The sequence below is a fragment of the Oncorhynchus tshawytscha genome, linkage group LG08 (assembly GCF_018296145.1).
Source record: "Oncorhynchus tshawytscha isolate Ot180627B linkage group LG08, Otsh_v2.0, whole genome shotgun sequence".
Taxonomy (NCBI): Eukaryota; Metazoa; Chordata; class Actinopteri; order Salmoniformes; family Salmonidae; genus Oncorhynchus; species Oncorhynchus tshawytscha.
Window position 1 is genome coordinate 7235898 of NC_056436.1, and position 20480 is coordinate 7256377.

The 20480-nt window shown below is 41.8% G+C and overlaps 1 protein-coding gene across 1 annotated transcript in view; it reads left to right on the forward strand.

Annotated features, from left to right (window-relative positions):
* Nucleotides 1-9468, forward strand: part of LOC112255834 (N-lysine methyltransferase SMYD2-A-like) — a 43900-nt gene extending 34432 nt beyond the window's left edge. Inside the window, exons 9-12 of the mRNA XM_042325159.1 lie at nt 1694-1814; nt 6236-6410; nt 7497-7605; nt 7992-9468. Coding sequence (XP_042181093.1) covers nt 1694-1814; nt 6236-6410; nt 7497-7605; nt 7992-8075 — 489 coding nt within the window. The 3' untranslated portion in view covers nt 8076-9468. The remainder of the gene's footprint in view (nt 1-1693; nt 1815-6235; nt 6411-7496; nt 7606-7991) is intronic.
* The last annotated feature ends 11012 nt before the right edge of the window (nt 9469-20480 follow it).

Below are 20480 nucleotides of genomic sequence, written 5' to 3' on the forward strand. Positions count from 1 at the left end.
CTACTACTAGTATTACTACTACTAGTATTACTACTACTAGTATTACTAGTATTACTACTACTACTAGTACTACTACTAGTATTACTACTACTACTAGTATTACTGCCACTAGTATTACTAGTATTACTACTAGTATTACTACTACTAGTATTACTACTAGTATTACTACTACTAGTATTACTAGTATTACTACTAGTATTACTACTACTAGTATTACTACTACTAGTATTACTAGTATTACTACTAGTATTACTACTACTAGTATTACTACTAGTATTACTAGTATTACTACTACTACAACAAGTTACTACTACCACAACACGTATTACTACTACTAGTATTACTACTACTACTAGTAGTAGTATTACTACTACTTGTATTACTACTACTTGTATTACTACTACTTGTATTACTACTACTACTACTACCATTGCTACTACTACTATTACTACTACCACTACTACTACCACTACTACTAGTATTACAACTACTACTACTACTACTCCTACTACTACTACTACTACTACTACTAGTATTACTCCAATACTACCTCTTCTACCAATACTACCACCAATACTACTACTACTACTACCAATACTAGTATTACTACTAGTAGTATTACTACTACTAGTATCACCAGTACTACTACTGGTATTACTAGTATTACTACTGGTATTACTACTACTACTACTACTACTAGTATTAGTGCTACTACTAGTATTAGTACTACTACTGGTATTACTAGTATTACTACTACTAGTATTAGTATTACTAGTATTACTAGTATTACTACTACTACTAGTATTACTAGTATTACTACTACTAGTATTACTACTACTGCTAGTAGTATTACTACTACTTGTATTACTACTACTTGTATTACTACTACTACTACTACCATTGCTACTACTACTATTACTACTACTACTACTACTACTACTACTACTACTACTACTACTAGTATTACTTCCAATACTACCTCTACTACCAATACTACGACCAATACTACTACTACTATTACTAATACTACTAATACTAATACCAATACTACAACTACTACTACTACTACTACTACTAATACTAATACTAATACTAATACCAATAGTACTCCTACTACCATTACTACTACTACTAGCAGCCCTGGTGTAAAACTACAGGAGGGTATCTCTCCAGGAACAGGGCTAACCTTCTCCTCTTCCCTCTCCATACAAGAGAAGGACAATTCTTAAAACTGGGTGGGTCACACACTGTGACTGCAGTAAACGTGTGAGACGTACTGCAGTAAAGAAGACTGCAGCTGTGTGTGTGTGTGTGTGTGTGTGTTAGTTATTGGTCTGCGTGTCCTCGTGTGAAAACTAGAATACATGCAATCCCCTCTAGCCCTCATTTCTTTCAGTTTCAGATGTCTTTTTGTCCCTCTCTTCTGTCTCTCTTTCTTCTGTCTCTGTCTCTTCTGTGTCTCTTCTGTCTCTTCTCTCTTTCTTCTCTCTTCTGTCTCTCTTCTCTCTTTCTTCTGTCTCTGTCTCTCCGGTGTCTCTCCTGTGTCTCTCTCTCTCTTCTGTCTGTCTCTTCTGTCTGTCTCTTCTGTTTGTCTCTTCTGTCTGTCTCTCTCTTCTGTCTCTCTCTCTCTTTCTGTCTCTTTCTGTCTCTTTCTGTCTCTCTCTCTCTCTCTCTCTGTCTCTTCTGTCTCTAGGATGGAGGTAAGATGGCGCTTCAAAAGTTGAGCTCTCCCCCACAGCCAGAGGAGGTCAGAAAGATGGTTCACTATGCCAGGAATGTTATTGAAGAGTTCCGTAGAGCTAAGCACTACAAGAATATCCTTTTCCCTACTGTACACCTCTTAGTTTCTACGCATCCTTCGCTCTCTCCATCCCCACACTCCCTTTATCTACCTCCTTCTCTCCCTCCTTCTCTCTCTCCCTCGCTCAAATCAGTTTATTTGTCACGTGCACAATATCGTGAGTGGTAATGGTAAAGTGAAATGCTTGATTGCCTCTCTTCCTCAACAGAGTAAAGTAAATGAGCGAAGCGAGTCAATAGACAAGTTGATGAGTATAAAAAGAGCACAATCGATATAACAGAAAGAGTTGACCCTTTTATACCTAACTCTGTAGGAGTCATTTTTATCTGTGCTCTTATGGCTGCTACCACAGTGCCTGGATACAGTGTGGGAGGGGAGGTTTGATTGACAGAGGGGGGGGGGTGCTACGCTATGGAAATGTCAGGTATTCAGTTCCTGTGTTTGTGACCCAAGCACAACCAGAAGAGGACTGGCCCACCCCACACAGCCTGGTTCCTCTCTAGGTTTCTTCCTAGGTTCTGGCCTTTCTAGGGAGTTTTTCCTAGCCACCGTGCTTCTACACCTGCATTTCTTGCTGTTTGGGGTGTTTCAGCACTTTGAGATATCAGCTGATGTTAGGGCTATATAAATACATTTGATTGGTTGTAGTAGGTCCAGTACTAGTAGGCCCAGAACTAGTAGGTCAAATCAAATCACATTTATTTATATAGCCCTTCGTACATCAACAAATCTTCCCTTGCACACACATCACTCCTGTTATGAACCTTAGCCCACAGTCAAATTCCACACGCATCACTCCTGTTATGAACCTTAGCCCACAGTCAAATTCCACACGCATCACTCCTGTTATGAACCTTAGCCCACAGTCAAATTCCACACGCATCACTCCTGTTATGAACCTTAGCCCACAGTCAAATTCCACACGCATCACTCCTGTTATGAACCTTAGCCCACAGTCAAATTCCACACGCATCACTCCTGTTATGAACCTTAGCCCACAGTCAAATTCCACACGCATCACTCCTGCTATGAACCTTAGCCCACAGTCAAATTCCACTTTACTCCTGTTATGAACCTTAGCCCACAGTCAAATTCCACACGCATCACTCCTGTTATGAACCTTAGCCCACAGTCAAATTCCACACGCATCACTCCTGCTATGAACCTTAGCCCACAGTCAAATTCCACACGCATCACTCCTGTTATGAACCTTAGCCCACAGTCAAATTCCACACGCATCACTCCTGCTATGAACCTTAGCCCACAGTCAAATTCCACACGCATCACTCCTGTTATGAACCTTAGCCCACAGTCAAATTCCACACGCATCACTCCTGTTATGAACCTTAGCCCACAGTCAAATTCCACTCGCATCACTCCTGTTATGAACCTTAGCCCACAGTCAAATTCCCTTTCAACTCCCTTTACACCCTTTATACTGTGAGCTCATTGGACTGGTGGAAGCAGTATTGAGTCTAACCCTCTAGCACCACCCTAGTGATCTATGTGCAGTATTGAGCCTCTAACCCTCTAGCACCACCCTAGTGATCTATGTGCAGTATTGAGCCTCTAACCCTCTAGCACCACCCTAGTGATCTATGTGCAGTATTGAGCCTCTAACCCTCTAGCACCACCCTAGTGATCTATGTGCAGTATTGAGCCTCTAACCCTCTAGCACCACCCTAGTGATCTATGTGCAGTATTGAGTCTCTAACCCTCTAGCACCACCCTAGTGATCTATGTGCAGTATTGAGTCTAACCCTCTAGCACCACCCTAGTGATCTATGTGCAGTATTGAGTCTAACCCTCTAGCACCACCCTAGTGATCTGCAGAGTTCTGTCCAGGTCTGTGCCCAAACATTTATTTAAAAAATCCACCTCTCCAGAAATACATCTCACTGTTGTCATACATCTCACTTGTCCTACATTCTAAGCTAGATGCCCTCAATCTCACACAAATCAAGGAACCTACCAGGTACAACCCGAAATCCGTAAACACGGGCACCCTCATAGATGTCATCCTGACCAACTGGCCCTCTAAATACACCTCTGCTGTCTTCAACCAGGATCTCAGCGATCACTGCCTCATTGCCTGTGTTCGCTACGGGTCCGCGGACAAACGACCACCCCTCATCACTGTCAAACGCTCCCTAAAACACTTCAGCGAGCAGGCCTTTCTAATTGACCTGGCCCGGGTATCCTGGAAGGATATCGACCTAATTCCGTCAGTAGAGGACGCCTGGTTATTCTTTAAAAGTGTTTTCCTCACCATCTTAAATAAGCATACCCCATTCAAAAAATGTAGAACCAGGAACAGATCTAGCCCTTGGTTCACCCCAGATCTGACTGCCCTTAACCAACACAAAAACATCCTGTGGCGTACTGTATTAGCATCGAATAGCCCCGCGATATGCAACATTTCAGGGAAGTCAGGAACCAATATACACAGGCAGTTAGGAAAGCTAAGGCTAGCTTTTTCAAACAGAAATTTGCATCCTGTAGCACAAACTCCAAAAAGTTCTGGGACACTGTAAAGTCCATGGAGAATAAGAGCACCTCCTCCCAGCTGCTCACTGCAGAGTCTAGGAAACACTGTCACTACCAATAAATCCACTATAATTGAGAATTTCAATAAGCATTTTTCTACAGCTGGCCATGCTTTCCACCTGGCTACTACTAGCCTGTTCAACCTCTCTTTCATATCGTCTGAGATCCCCAAAGATTGGAAAGCTGCCGCAGTCATCCCCCTCTTCAAAGGGGGGGACACTCTAGACCCAAACTGCTACAGACCTATATCCATCCTGCCCTGCCTTTCTAAAGTCTTTGAAAGCCAAGTTAACAAACAGATCACCGACCATTTTGAATCCCACTTTACCTTCTCCGCTATGCAATCTGGTTTCAGAGCTGGTTACGGGTGCACCTCAGCCATGCTCAAGGTCCTAAACTATATCTTAACCGCCATCGTTAAAAGACAGAACTGTGCAGCCGTCTTCATCGACCTGGCTAAGGCTTTCGACTCTGTCAATCACCGCATTCTTATCGGCAGACTCAACAGCCTTGGTTTATTAAATGATTGCCTCGCCAGGTTCACCAACTACTTCTCAGTCAGAGTTCAGTGTGTCAAATCAGAGGGCCTGTTGTCCGGACCTCTGGCAGTCTCTATGGGGGTGCCACAGGGTTCAATTTTCGGGCCGACTAGTTTCTCTGTATACATCAATGATGTTGCTCTTGCTGCTGGTGATTCTCTGATCCACCTCTACGCAGACGACACCATTCTGTATACTTCTGGCCCTTCTTTGGACACTGTGTTAACTAACCTCGAGACAAGCTTCAATGCCATTACAACTCTCCTTCCGTGGCCTCCAACTGCTCTTAAAAGCTAATAAATGAAATGCATGCTCTTAACCGATCGCTGGACAACTACAAATACCTAGGTGGCTGGTTAGACTGTAAACTCTCCTTCCAGACTCACATTAAGCATCTTCAATCCAAAATTAAATCTAGAATCGGCTTCCTATTTTGCAACAAAGAATCCTTCACTCATGCTGCCAAACATACCCCCATAAAACTGACCATCCTACCGATCCTTGACTTCGGCGATGTCATCTACAAAATAGCCTCCTACACTCTAATCAGGTAATTGGATGCAGTCTATCACAGTGCAATCCGTTTTGTCACCAAAGCCCCATATACTACCCACCACTGTGACCTGTATGCTCTCGTTGGCTGGTCCTCGCTTCATATTCATCGCCAAACCCACTGGCTCCAGGTCATCTATAAGTCTCTGCTAGGTAAAGCCCCACCTTATCTCAGCTCACTTGTCACCATAGCAACACCCACCTGTAGCACGCGCTTCAGCAGGTATATTTCACTGGTCATCCCCAAAGCCAATTCCTCCTTTGGCCGCCTTTCCTTCCAGTTCTCTGCTGCCAATGACTGGAACTAATTGCAAAAATCATTGAAGCTGGAGTCTTATCTCCCTCACTAACTTTAAGCATCAGCTGTCAGAGCAGCTTACCGATCACTGCACCTGTACAAAGCCCATCTGTAAATAGTTATTTATTGTTATTTATTTATCTTGCTCCTTTGCACCCCAGTATCTCTACTTGCCCATTCATCCTCTGCACATCTGTCACTAATGTTAATGCCAAATTGTAATTATTTCACCTCCTATGGCCCATTTATTGCCTTACCTCCCTACTCTTCTACATTTGCACACACACTATATAGATTTTTCTATAGTGTTATCTGTATCTTTGTTTATTCCATGTGTAACACTGTGTTGTTGTTTGTGTCACACTGCTTTGCTTTATCTTGACCAGGTCGCAGTTGTAAATGAGAACTTGTTCTCAACTAGCTTACCTGGTTAAATAAAGGTGAAATAAATAAAAAAATGGAATAATGTGTTGTATTGAGTCCTTGACCCTCTAGCACCCCCTAGTGACCTGCTGGAGATCTGTGAGTTGAGCCAGGAGAAGATGATCTCTATATTTGCAGACACTAACGTGTATGTGCTTCACATGATGTACCAGGCCATGGGAGTCTGTCTGTACATGCAGGACTGGGACGGAGCCATGAGCTACGGAGAGAAGATCATTCAACCATACAGGTGACTAAAACATACAGCAGACGCTTTTATCCAAAAGAGCCTTAGTCATGAGTACAAGAAACACTATTTTTGTGTAAAGGAAGTCTCCCTCCGAGTAAAGGAAGTCTCCCTCCGAGTAAAGGAAGTCTCCCTCCGAGTAAAGGAAGTCTCCCTCCGAGTAAAGGAAGTCTCCCTCCGAGTAAAGGAAGTCTCCCTCCGAGTAAAGGAAGTCTCCCTCCGAGTAAAGGAAGTCTCCCTCCGAGTACAGGAAGTCTCCCTCCGAGTACAGGAAGTCTCCCTCCGAGTACAGGAAGTCTCCCTCAAAGTACAGGAAGTCTCCTCTCCGAAACAGGAAGTCTCCTCCGAACAGGAAGTCTCCCTCCGAGTAAAGGAAGTCTCCTCCGAGTAAAGGAAGTCTCCCTCCGAGTAAAGGAAGTCTCCCTCCGAGTACAGGAAGTCTCCCTCCGAGTACAGGAAGTCTCCCTCCGAGTACAGGAAGTCTCCCTTTACTTTCAATGCATTTTCCCTCAAAAGCTGGGTAAACGCGCTCCCCAAATAAAATAAAAAAGTCCGTAAACAGCGTTTACATTTCACTACCCAGCCTGTTCTCTGATTGGTTCATCTCTCCTGTGTGTCCAGTGTCTACTACCCAGCCTGTTCTCTGATTGGTTCATCTCTCCTGTGTGTCCAGTGTCTACTACCCAGCCTGTTCTCTGATTGGTTCATCTCTCCTGTGTGTCCAGTGTCTACTACCCAGCCTGTTCTCTGATTGGTTCATCTCTCCTGTGTGTCCAGTGTCTACTACCCAGCCTGTTCTCTGATTGGTTCATCTCTCCTGTGTGTCCAGTGTCTACTACCCAGCCTGTTCTCTGATTGGTTCATCTCTCCTGTGTGTCCAGTGTCTACTACCCAGCCTGTTCTCTGATTGGTTCATCTCTCCTGTGTGTCCAGTGTCTACTACCCAGCCTGTTCTCTGATTGGTTCATCTCTCCTGTGTGTCCAGTGTCTACTACCCAGCCTGTTCTCTGATTGGTTCATCTCTCCTGTGTGTCCAGTGTCTACTACCCAGCCTGTTCTCTGATTGGTTCATCTCTCCTGTGTTTCCAGTGTCCACTACCCAGCCTATTCTCTGAACGTGGCCTCCATGTACCTGAAACTGGGCCGTCTCTACCTGGGACTTGAGAGGAAGACCCAGGGAGTCAAGGCATTAAAGAAGGTAACGCCCCGCCATTCACCAGGGCATTCAGGAAGTACACACACACACACACACATCAATTGAATCATGTGTGTTACTGCAGAGATGGAATACCCAGGGTTTGTATTTCTGTAGCTCTCTGGCGTAGTCAGATATCCCTTACCTAGGGTTCCCACTAGATGTCCAGGCTGCAAAGTCCAAATTTGCTGAATCGTAAAAAATGTATGAAAAATAAATAAATAATAATAATTAAAAGTTAGGCATACACTTTTCAGGGTGGTTAGGTTTAAAATCAGTTTTTTAAATATATAATTTTTTGAAATAGGCAGGGTCTTTGTAACTTGGTTAGATAGTGACGACCAACAAACGTTGATGTGTAACGTGTCACTTCCTGATTTCCTGTCCAGGCGATCGCCATCATGGAAGTGGCTCATGGGAAGGATCACCACTACGTAACAGAGGTCAAACAAGAGGTGGAGGAGCTGAAATAAGGAGGAGGTGAAGAAGAGGAAGGAGTGAGGGAGGAAGAGAGCACAAGGGCTTCTCCAAACCCTGGGTCAAACAAAAACTTTTTGAAAAAAACACAAAACTAAACAGCTGCACGGCATGCATCCTATACCTCTCTTTTTTTTTATGTGTACCTCTCTCCATCTCCCTTTCGGGCTCTGGTCAAATCAGTTATTTTTGTTTGTCATGCAGGCAGGCAGTTAACCAGTCAGTGAAAGAGACAATGTGACCCCAGTATTTCTGTTCATCGGGTGTCTTAGACAGTACGTGATGAGGGTGTTTTTATGTACTGGCTAGCAGTATTGCTGTAACCGGCAAGGACAGTTGTCGTTTTTAGTTTTGTTATTGGCCTGGACTAGCCTCGTATCTGCCTAAACTGTTATGAAAAGTGAACTCATGAATTTACAAATTACGTTTGTAATTAAGCGATGACGGGTTTCTCTCCTCTCATACAAGGTAGCAAAGTGAGAGAACAATACCAAAAAATAAAATCATTAATTGTTATGAATATGTTTTAACTTTAAATAATTTTGCGTTCGTCTTTTTTGCCTGTTTTATAAAATCAGAAGTGTTGCATGTTTTCTCTCACTCATATACTGTCTTTGTACCGACCTGTAAGGGAACAGGGTTGTAGTCTTTGTACCGACCTGTAGGGAACAGGGTTGTAGTCTTTGTAGCGACCTGTAGGAAGCAGGGTTGTAGTCTTTGTACCAACCTGTAAGGAAGCAGGGTTGGCCTCAAATTCGGTTTTAATTCCGAAAGTAAATCAAATTCCAACGTACTTCCTGAATTGACTGGAGTTGATATGGAATTGGGCCCCAACCCTGAAGGGAAGTCATTTTCCACATTGTTCATTCAATGTCATCACATAGATTTCGTTGTTGTGGAAACAACGTTGATTAACCAGATTTTGCCTAGTAAGGTGACTGTAAAACCCTCAATATTAACCTTAACCTTTAGGGGAATGAAAACATACCTGGCCCTGGATCACAATCTCTTTCCTGGGAACCCCAAGGGGTGCATGTTTCTGTTGTTGCCCTAGCATTACGGACTATTTCAAATAATCAACACAATATCAAGCTTTGCTTATTTGAAACAGCTGTGTAGTGCTCTGTAGCTCAGTTGGTAGAGCATGACGGGGGGTTCGATTCCCGGGACCACTCATACGTAAAATGTATGCATGTGTGGGATAAAAGCGTCTGCTGAATGGTATATATATTAGGACCAAAAACCCAAACTTTGAGATCCCCAGAACTGAGTTCAGAAAACGTCTGGCTTAGAGACGACTTCCACTTCACCTCACTTCCCCTCTGTACTGTGGTTGGTTTGAGTGTTTCGGACATCAGACATGGAAACCCAAATAAAATAGAAAACAGAGAATGTTGTTATGTTTGTTTATTCACTTGGCTGTATGGTCTACAAACTCTTTTTTTCCCCCTTTGAAACCCAACTCCTTTTTATTCAGTTTGATTTGTTATGAATATCATAACGATCCTCGGATGAACCAAAAGGACGAGGAAGCCAGGTACATCCTGGGGAAATGGAAGGAGAAATGGTACACCTCTCCCACTGGTTGAGTTCCTACCCGACGACATGTATCAACCAATGGTTTCCCGCCACATCATCGACTGTGCAGTCAGGCATCGGATGGCTATATATCATGATGTGGTTAGCGAGTACCAGTCAAAAGTTTGGACACACCTACTCATTCAAGGGTTGTTTTTTTTAAATGGTTTTCTACATTGAAGAATAATAGTGAAGACATCAACTGTGAAATAACACACATGGAATCATGTTGTAACCTAAGAAGTATTTAACAAATCAACATATATTTTAGATTCTTCAAAGTAGTCACCCTTTGCCTTGATGACAGCTTTGCACACTCTTGACATTTTGAGCAAAATGATTAATCATATCACTTTAGCAAATCATTTTTAATGGATTGATGACCTCATATTTGAGCATGTATGTCCTCATTCGGAAAATCCTCATATCAAAAATATCTCATTGGTGTTAATATCATGTGTTACTACTACTACTACTGGTGGGACAATTATCATAATGTTAAAAAACTAGAGTTCAATGGCTTAGACAGTTTGGTGATTTGAGATATTTTGGATACAGAAAGTCTCCAAGGTTGTCCTCCACTTCAAGCCTGGATCTGTACTTGGTCTGTATCAACACGGACAAAAACATTAGAAGCCAAGCTCACACAGGTAGGCTGATTCGAATGGCAGGAGAGCTCTGATTTGACTATATCTTGTGAGAGCTGCATAGTCTGTGTCAGCTTTCAACCAGAACTCGCTGTCTTTGCAACTGAAGTTCACAGGTCAGCTGATCCTGGATTTCCATGTGGAGATGAGAGATGTCGATGTCCACCAGAAAGGGGTGAGTGATCTGAATCCTGGGAGCTGTTCTCTGGGAAGTATTTTTCCAGACTGGACTTCAAGGTTGTCAAGTAATCACTCATTATCGCCAATGGCATCGTTCACTAGCGGCAGGGTAGCCTAGTGGTTAGAGTGTAGGGACGGCAGGGTAGCCTAGTGGTTAGAGTGTAGGGACGGCAGGGTAGCCTAGTGGTTAGAGTGTTGGACTAGTAACCGAAAGGTTGCAAGTTCAAATCCCCGAGCCGACAAGGTACAAATCTGTCGTTCTGCCCCTGAACAGGCAGTTAACCCACTGTTCCTAGGCCGTCATTGAAAATAAGAATTTGTTCTTGCCTAGTTAAATAAAGGTAAAATAAATTTAAAAAAATAAACTAGCGAGAATGGTATTGTGCCCATTCTCAAGTGATGTTTGCCACTTTCAAGAAAGGTAGAGCTATCTTTATGGAACATTTCAAAAAACCCTTGGCTTCTGACAATTGCAGAGACAGATTCAGGGAGTTCAGCTTTTCAAAGATATCTGATATCAGCTCTTCTTCTTTTACCCAGAGTGGCAAGTGCTTCCCGGTGGATTATGTAGTGATCCCCACTGCACATAACGAGTCGTCGTTGTTGTTGTTGCTTTTAATCCTCCCCGCGAACCCAGTAATAGCGGGGGTTCCATCTGTGTCGATAACACCGCAGGCATCCCACTTCAAATCATTCTCAAGGAAAAAAATCATTCAGGATTTAAAAATAACTCCATGCCCAGTTGCCCTCCCTTTTTGATCGATTTACACAACAAAACACTTTCCTGAATTGCGTTGAGCCTCACAACAGCAAAAATAAATAAAAAATAGGCCTCCTTCACCACATCTGTTGCCTCATCCAACTGTATGCCAAACTCCGACTCCCTAAATCGGGACATCAGCTGCTCTTTGGACGTATCTGACACTGCGCTGTCTGCTATCACTGTCCTAACTATGTCAATGGCAGCCTGCTATTCCCCAATAGATTACGGCTTGGAGATGAGATGGGACACTTGCTGGTGTGCAGGCCACATTCCTTATCACGCTCTTCTGACAATCCATCCCCTGTTAAAAGTATCTTTTTTTTTGCCAACCAGATGCTTGGTTTCCAAATGGCGCTGTAATTTCGTTGGCTACAGTCTCTCGTTGTCCAGAGACACTGAACATATGAGACAGTAGTAGTCTCTGCTCCTCCACTTCAACGAAGTTAAATCCATATTCAAGGAAAACATCAAGGTGTTTTATTTCCCTCGTCCTAGTTTCTTGTTCCACTCGCGTTTTTTGTGTAGCTGCTGAATTTTCCTTTGGAATGAGAAATCGCAATTTTTTGTTGTTGTTGCCTTTCTTTGTTTTTGCAAGTTAGTTTACATTAGCCTCACAGTAGTCCCCCTTGGCATTAGCCCGCCTAACCTACACGTAAAAATCCCAGACAAAAACACTTATTTTTCTAATTATCTTTCGCAAAAAGATTGATAAGTCCCATACAATAACCGATATTTGTATTATAATAAAAACATTTTAAAAAATTAAATCGGTGTGGCATCCCCACTGCAAAACTGCTAAAAATGTGACGAAGAACTTTTTGTCCTGAATAAGAAGCGTTATGTTTGGGGCAAATCCAACACATCACTGAGTACCATCATGGTGGTGGCTGCATCATGTTATGGGTATGCTTGTCATTGGCAAGGAATAGGGAGTTGTTTTAGGATAAAAAGAAACAGAATACAGCTAAGCACTGGCAAAATCCTAGTGGAAAACTTGGTTCAGTCTGCTTTCCAACAGACACTGGGAGAGAAATTCACCTTTCAGCAGGACAATAACCTAAAACACAAGGCCAAATATACACTGGGGCAAAAAAGTATTTAGTCAGCCACCAATTGTGCAAGTTCTCCCACTTAAAAAGATGAGAGAGGCCTTTAATTTTCATCATAGGTACACTTCAACTATGACAGACAAAATTAGAAAAAAAATTCAGAAAATCACATTGTAGGATTTTTAATGAATTTATTTGCAAATTATGGTGGAAAATAAGTATTGGCTGACTAAATACTTTTTTGCCCCACTGTACACTGGAGTTGCTTACCAAGAGGCTACGACTGAGGACAGGAACAAGTACAGGAAGTCCTGCTACGACCTCCGCAGAGTCAAACTAACAAAAGGACAATATAGGAATAAGGTGGAATCATATTACATAGGCTCTGATGCCTGCCCATGTGTCAGGGGCTACAGTCTCTATTATGGATTACAAAGGAAGACCCAGCCGTGATCCGCCCAACAATGCCTCTCTTCCAGACAAACGCAATGTATTTGATGCATGCTTCGGCGCGAGGAAGGTGTTTAATCAGGTTAACAGGGGGCTAGAAGGTATTCCAGGGAGCGTTCTCAGAGCAGTTCAGCTGGCAGGCATATTCAGGGTTATTTTCAACCTTTCCTTGTCCCAGTCTGTAATCCGCTCATGTCTTATAACCACCATCATTCATGTTCCCAAGAACTCTTTAAGGCTCCATGCCACAATGACTACCACCTTGTAGCACTCACAGCTGTCATCAGGAAGTGCTTTGAGAGGCTGGTTATGGCAACACATCAACTTCCATCATCCCAGACACCTTAGACCAGGGGTCTCCAGCCATGTTCCTGGAGTGCTTACAATCCTGTAGGTTTACACTCTAACCCCAGTTGTAACTAACCTGATTCAATGTATTAACCAGCTAATTATTAGAATCAGGTGAAGTTAGATTAGGGTTGGACTGAAAACCTACAGGACGGTAGCTCTCCACTCCAATTTGCATACCGACTCCAACAGATCCATAGACGACGCAATCTCAATTGCCCTCACCAACTTAGATAAGAGGAATATCGGTGTATTGTACTTAAGTAAATAAACAAATAAAATAAAAAATACGTTAAAGAACTACTTAATTGTTTTTTTTGGGGATATCTGCACTTTACTATTTATATTTTTGCCAACTTTTACTTCACTAAATTCCTTAAGAAAATAATGTACTTTTTACTCCATACATTTTCCCCTGACACCCAAAAAGTACTCGTTTACATTTGGACAGGAAAATGGTCAGATTCTCACACACTTATCAAGAGAACATCCCTGGTTGTCACGTTCTGACCATCGTTCGTATGTGTTTTCCTTGTTTTAGTGTTGGTCAGGACGTGAGCTGGGTGGGCATTCTATGTTGTGTGTCTGGTTTGTCTATTTCTATGTTTGGCCTGATATGGTTCTTAATCAGAGGCAGGTGTTAGTCATTGTCTCTGATTGGGAACCATATTTAGGCAGCCATATTCTTTGAGTGTGTTGGTGTGTGATTGTTCCTGTCTTTGTGTCTGCACCAGATAGGACTGTTTGTGGGTGATTGTTCCTGTCTTTGTGTTTACACCAGATAGGACTGTTTGTGGGTGATTGTTCCTGTCTTTGTGTTTGCACCAGATAGGACTGTTTGTGGGTGATTGTTCCTGTCTTTGTGTCTGCACCAGATAGGACTGTTTGTGGGTGATTGTTCCTGTCTTTGTGTTTGCACCAGATAGGACTGTTTGTGGGTGATTGTTCCTGTCTTTGTGTTTGCACCAGATAGGACTGTTTGTGGGTGATTGTTCCTGTCTTTGTGTTTGCACCAGATAGGACTGTTTGTGGGTGATTGTTCCTGTCTTTGTGTTTGCACCAGATAGGACTGTTTGTGGGTGATTGTTCCTGTCTCTGTGTTTGCACCAGATAGGGCTGTTTGTGGGTGATTGTTCCTGTCTCTGTGTTTACACCAGATAGGACTGTTTGTGGGTGATTGTTCCTGTCTCTGTGTTTGCACCAGATAGGACTGTTTGTGGGTGATTGTTCCTGTCTCTGTGTTTGCACCAGATAGGACTGTTTGTGGGTGATTGTTCCTGTCTTTGTGTTTGCACCAGATAGGACTGTTTGTGGGTGATTGTTCCTGTCTCTGTGTTTGCACCAGATAGGGCTGTTTGTGGGTGATTGTTCCTGTCTCTGTGTTTACACCAGATAGGGCTGTTTGTGGGTGATTGTTCCTGTCTCTGTGTTTACACCAGATAGGACTGTTTCGGTTTTCACATTTGATTATTTTGTAGTTTCTTCATGTATAGTGGTTTCCTTCATTAAAATATCATGAATCATCATCACGCTGCATTTTGGTCCGATCCTTGTTCCACCTCTTCATCAGAGGAGGAGATAGAAGAGAATCGTTACACTGGTCCTCCCTACTGCCTCTGATCTGGTGGACTCTCTAAACAGAGAACATCCCTGGTCCTCCCTACTGTCTGATCTGGAGGACTCACTAAACAGAGAACATCCCTGGTTCTCCCTACTGCCTCTGACCTGGAGGACTCACTAAACAGAGAACATCCCTGGTCCTCCCTACTGCCTCTGATCTGGTGGACTCTCTAAACAGAGAACATCCCTGGTCATCCCTACTGTCTGATCTGGAGGACTCACTAAACAGAGAACATCCCTGGTCCTCCCTACTGCCTCTGATCTGGAGGACTCACTAAACAGAGAACATCCCTGGTCCTCCCTACTGCCTCTGATCTGGAGGACTCACTAAACAGAGAACATCCCTGGTCCTCCCTACTGCCTCTGATCTGGAGGACTCACTAAACAGAGAACATCCCTGGTCCTCCCTACTGCCTCTGATCTGGTGGACTCTCTAAACAGAGAACATCCCTGGTCATCCCTACTGTCTGATCTGGAGGACTCACTAAACAGAGAACATCCCTGGTCCTCCCTACTGCCTCTGATCTGGAGGACTCACTAAACAGAGAACATCCCTGGTCCTCCCTACTGCCTCTGATCTGGTTGGACTCTCTAAACAGAGAACATCCCTGGTCATCCCTACTGTCTGATCTGGAGGACTCACTAAACAGAGAACATCCCTGGTCCTCCCTACTGCCTCTGATCTGGAGGACTCACTAAACAGAGAACATCCCTGGTCCTCCCTACTGCCTCTGATCTGGAGGACTCACTAAACAGAGAACATCCCTGGTCCTCCCTACTGCCTCTGATCTGGAGGACTCACTAAACAGAGAACATCCCTGGTCCTCCCTACTGCCTCTGACCTGGAGGACTCACTAAACAGAGAACATCCCTGGTACTCCCTACTGTCTGATCTGGAGGACTCACTAAACAGAGAACATCCCTGGTCCTCCCTACTGCCTCTGACCTGGAGGACTCACTAAACAGAGAACATCCCTGGTCCTCCCTACTGCCTCTGATCTGGAGGACTCACTAAACAGAGAACATCCCTGGTCCTCCCTACTGCCTTGATCTGGAGGACTCACTAAACAGAGAACATCCCTGGTCCTCCCTACTGCCTCTGACCTGGAGGACTCACTAAACAGAGAACATCCCTGGTCCTCCCTACTGTCTGATCTGGAGGACTCACTGAAACAGAGAACATCCCTGGTCCTCCCTACTGCCTCTGATCTGGAGGACTCACTAAACAGAGAACATCCCTGGTCCTCCCTACTGCCTCTGACCTGGAGGACTCACTAAACAGAGAACATCCCTGGTCCTCCCTACTGTCTGATCTGGAGGACTCACTAAACAGAGAACATCCCTGGTCCTCCCTACTGTCTGACCTGGAGGACTCACTAAACAGAGAACATCCCTGGTCCTCCCTACTGCCTCTGATCTGGAGGACTCACTAAACACACATGCTTGTGTTGGAGTGTGACCTGGCTATCCGTAAATAAAAAACAAACTAGAAAATTGTGCCGTCTGGTTTTCTTTAATGTAAGGATTTAAAAAAATGTTTTATTATTTCACTTTGAATAATTAAGTATATTTAAAACCAAATACTTTTAGACTTTTACTCAAGTAGTATTTTACTTGGTGAATGACTTTTACTTGAGTAATTGTCTATTAAGGTACAGAACCAGTCAAAAGTTTGGACACCTACTTATTGAAGGGTTTTTCTTTATTTTTTTACTATTTTCTACATTGTAGAATAATAGTGAAGACATCAACACTATGAAATAACACATATGAAAGCATGTAGTAACCAAAAATCAAAATATTCTCTCAACCAGCTTCATGAGGTATTCACCTGGAATGCATTTCAATTAACAGGTGTGCCTTAAGTTAATTTGTGGAATTTCTTAACCTTCTTAATGTGTTTCAGCCAATCAGTTGTGTTGTGACACGGTAGGGGTGGTATACAGAAGATACCCCTATTTAGTAAAAGACCAAGTCTATATTATGGCAAGAACAGCTCAAATAGGCAAAGAGAAACGACAGTCCATCATGTACAGTACATTACTGATCACATGTACAGTACTGTACATGTGACCATTAAGGTACTGTACATGTGACCAGTAAGGCAATGTACATGTGACCATTAATGTACTGTACATGTGACCAGTAATGTACTATACAAGTGACCAGTAAGGTAATGTACATGTGACCATTAAGGTAATGTACATGTGACCAGTAAGGTACTGTACATGTGACCATTAATGTACTGTACATGTGACCAGTAAGGTACTGTACATGTGACCTGTAAGGTAATGTACTATACATGTGATCAGTAAGGTAATGTACTATACATGTGATCAGTAATGTACTATACATGTGACCAGTAATGTACTATACATGTGACCAGTAATGTACTGTACTATACATGTGACCAGTAAGGTAATGTACTATACATGTGACCAGTAATGTACTGTACATGTGATCAGTAAGATAATGTAATATACATGTGACCAGTAATGTACTATACATGTGACCAGTAATGTACTGTACATGTGACCAGTAAGGTAATGTACTATACATGTGACCAGTAAGGTAATGTACTATACATGTGACCAGTAAGGTAATGTACTATACATGTGACCAGTAAGGTAATGTACTATACATGTGACCAGTAATGTACTGTACATGTGACCAGTAAGGTAATGTACTATACATGTGACCAGTAAGGTAATGTACTATACATGTGATCAGTAAGGTAATGTACTATACATGTGACCAGTAAGGTAATGTACTATACATGTGATCAGTAAGGTAATGTACTATACATGTGACCAGTAAGGTAATGTACTGTACATGTGACCAGTAATGTACTATACATGTGACCAGTAATGTACTGTACATGTGACCAGTAAGGTAATGTACTACACATGTGACCAGTAATGTACTATACATGTGACCAGTAAGGTAATGTACTATACATGTGACCAGTAATGTACTGTACATGTGACCAGTAAGGTAATGTACATGTGACCAGTAATGTACTGTACATGTGACCAGTAATGTACTATACATGTGACCAGTAAGGTAATGTACTATACATGTGACCAGTAATGTACTGTACATGTGATCAGTAATGTACTATACATGTGACCAGTAAGTTAATGTACTATACATGTGACCAGTAAGGTAATGTACTATAGATGTGACCAGTAATGCACTATACATGTGACCAGTACGGTAATGTACTATACATGTGATCAGTACGGGTAATGTACTATACATGTGACCAGTAAGGTAATGTACTATACATGTGATCAGTAAGGTAATGTACTATACATGTGATCAGTAAGGTAATGTACTATACATGTGATCAGTAATGCACTATACATGGGATCAGTAAGGTAATGTACTATACATGTGATCAGTAAGGTAATGTACTATACATGTGACCAGTAATGAAATGTACTATACAAGTGACCAGTAAGGTAATGTACTACACATGTGACCAGTAAGGTAATGTACTGTACATGTGACCAGTAAGGTAATGTACTATACATGTGATCAGTATAAGGTAATGTACTATACATGTGACCAGTAATGTACTATACATGTGATCAGTAAGGTAATGTACTATACATGTGACCAGTAAGGTAATGTACTATACATGTGATCAGTAAGGTAATGCACTATACATGTGATCAGTAAGGTAATGTACTATGCATGTGACCAGTAATGTAATGTACTATACATGTGATAAGTAATGCACTATACATGTGACCAGTAATGTACTATACAAGTGACCAGTAAGGTAATGTACTATACATGTGACCAGTAAGGTAATGTACTATACATGTGACCAGTAAGGTAATGTACATGTGAGTAGTAAGGTACTGTACATGTGACCAGTAAGGTAATGTAATATACAAGTGACCAGTAAGGTAATGTACTATACATGTGATCAGTAATGCACTATACATGTGATCAGTAAGGTAATGTACTATACATGTGATCAGTAATGTACTATACAAGTGACCAGTAAGGTAATGTACTATACATGTGATCAGTAAGGTAATGTACTATACATGTGACCAGTAAGGTAATGTACTATACATGTGACCAGTAAGGTAATGTACTATACATGTGACCAGTAAGGTAATGTACTATACATGTGACCAGTAAGGTAATGTACTATACATGTGATCAGTAAGGTAATGTACTATACATGTGACCAGTAAGGTAATGTACTATACATGTGACCAGTAAGGTAATGTACTATACATGTGACCAGTAAGGTAATGTACTATACATGTGACCAGTAAGGTAATGTACTATACATGTGATCAGTAAGGTAATGTACTATACATGTGATCAGTAAGGTAATGTACTATACATGTGATCAGTAAGGTAATGTACTATACATGTGATCAGTAAGGTAATGTACTATACATGTGACCAGTAAGGTAATGTACTATACATGTGATCAGTAAGGTAATGTACTATACATGTGATCAGTAAGGTAATGTACTATACATGTGACCAGTAATGTACTGTACATGTGACCAGTAATGTACTGTACATGTGACCAGTAAGGTAATGTACTATACATGTGACCAGTAATGTACTATACATGTGACCAGTAATGTACTGTACATGTGACCAGTAAGGTAATGTACTATACATGTGACCAGTAAGGTAATGTACTATACATGTGACCAGTAAGGTAATCTACTATACATGTAATGTACTAGTGTGACCAGTAATGTACTATACATGTGACCAGTAAGGTAATGTACTATACATGTGACCAGTAAGGTAATGTACTATACATGTGACCAGTAAGGTAATGTACTATACATGTGATCAGTAAGGTAATGTACTATACATGTGATCAGTAATGTACTATACAAGTGACCAGTAAGGTAATGTACTATACATGTGATCAGTAAGGTAATGTACTATACATGTGACCAGTAAGGTAATGTACTGTACATGTGACCAGTAAGGTAATGTACTATACATGTGATCAGTAAGGTAATGTACTATACATGTGACCAGTAAGGTAATGTACTATACATGTGACCAGTAAGGTAATGTACTGTACATGTGACCAGTAAGGTAATGTACTATACATGTGACCAGTAAGGTAATGTACTATACATGTGACCAGTAATGTACTATACATGTGACCAGTAAGGTAATGTACTATACATGTGACCAGTAAGGTAATGTACTATACATGTGACCAGTAAGGTAATGTACTATACATGTGACCAGTAAGGTAATGTACTATACATGTGATCAGTAAGGTAATGTACTATACATGTGATCAGTAAGGTAATGTACTATACATGTGACCAGTAAGGTAATGTACTATACATGTGATCAGTAATGCACTATACATGTGACCAGTAATGTACTATACATGTGACCAGTAATGTACTATACAAGTGACCAGTAAGGTAATGTACTATACATGTGATCAGTAATGCACTATACATGTGATCAGTAAGGTAATGTACTATACATGTGATCAGTAATGTACTATACATGTGACCAGTAAGGTAATGTACTATACATGTGATCAGTAATGCACTATACATGTGATCAGTAAGGTAATGTACTATACATGTGATCAGTAATGCACTATACATGTGACCAGTAAGGTAATGCACTATACATGTGATCAGTAATGCACTATACATGTGACCAGTAATGTACTATACAAGTGACCAGTAAGGTAATGTACTATACATGTGACCAGTAAGGTAATGTACTATACATGTGACC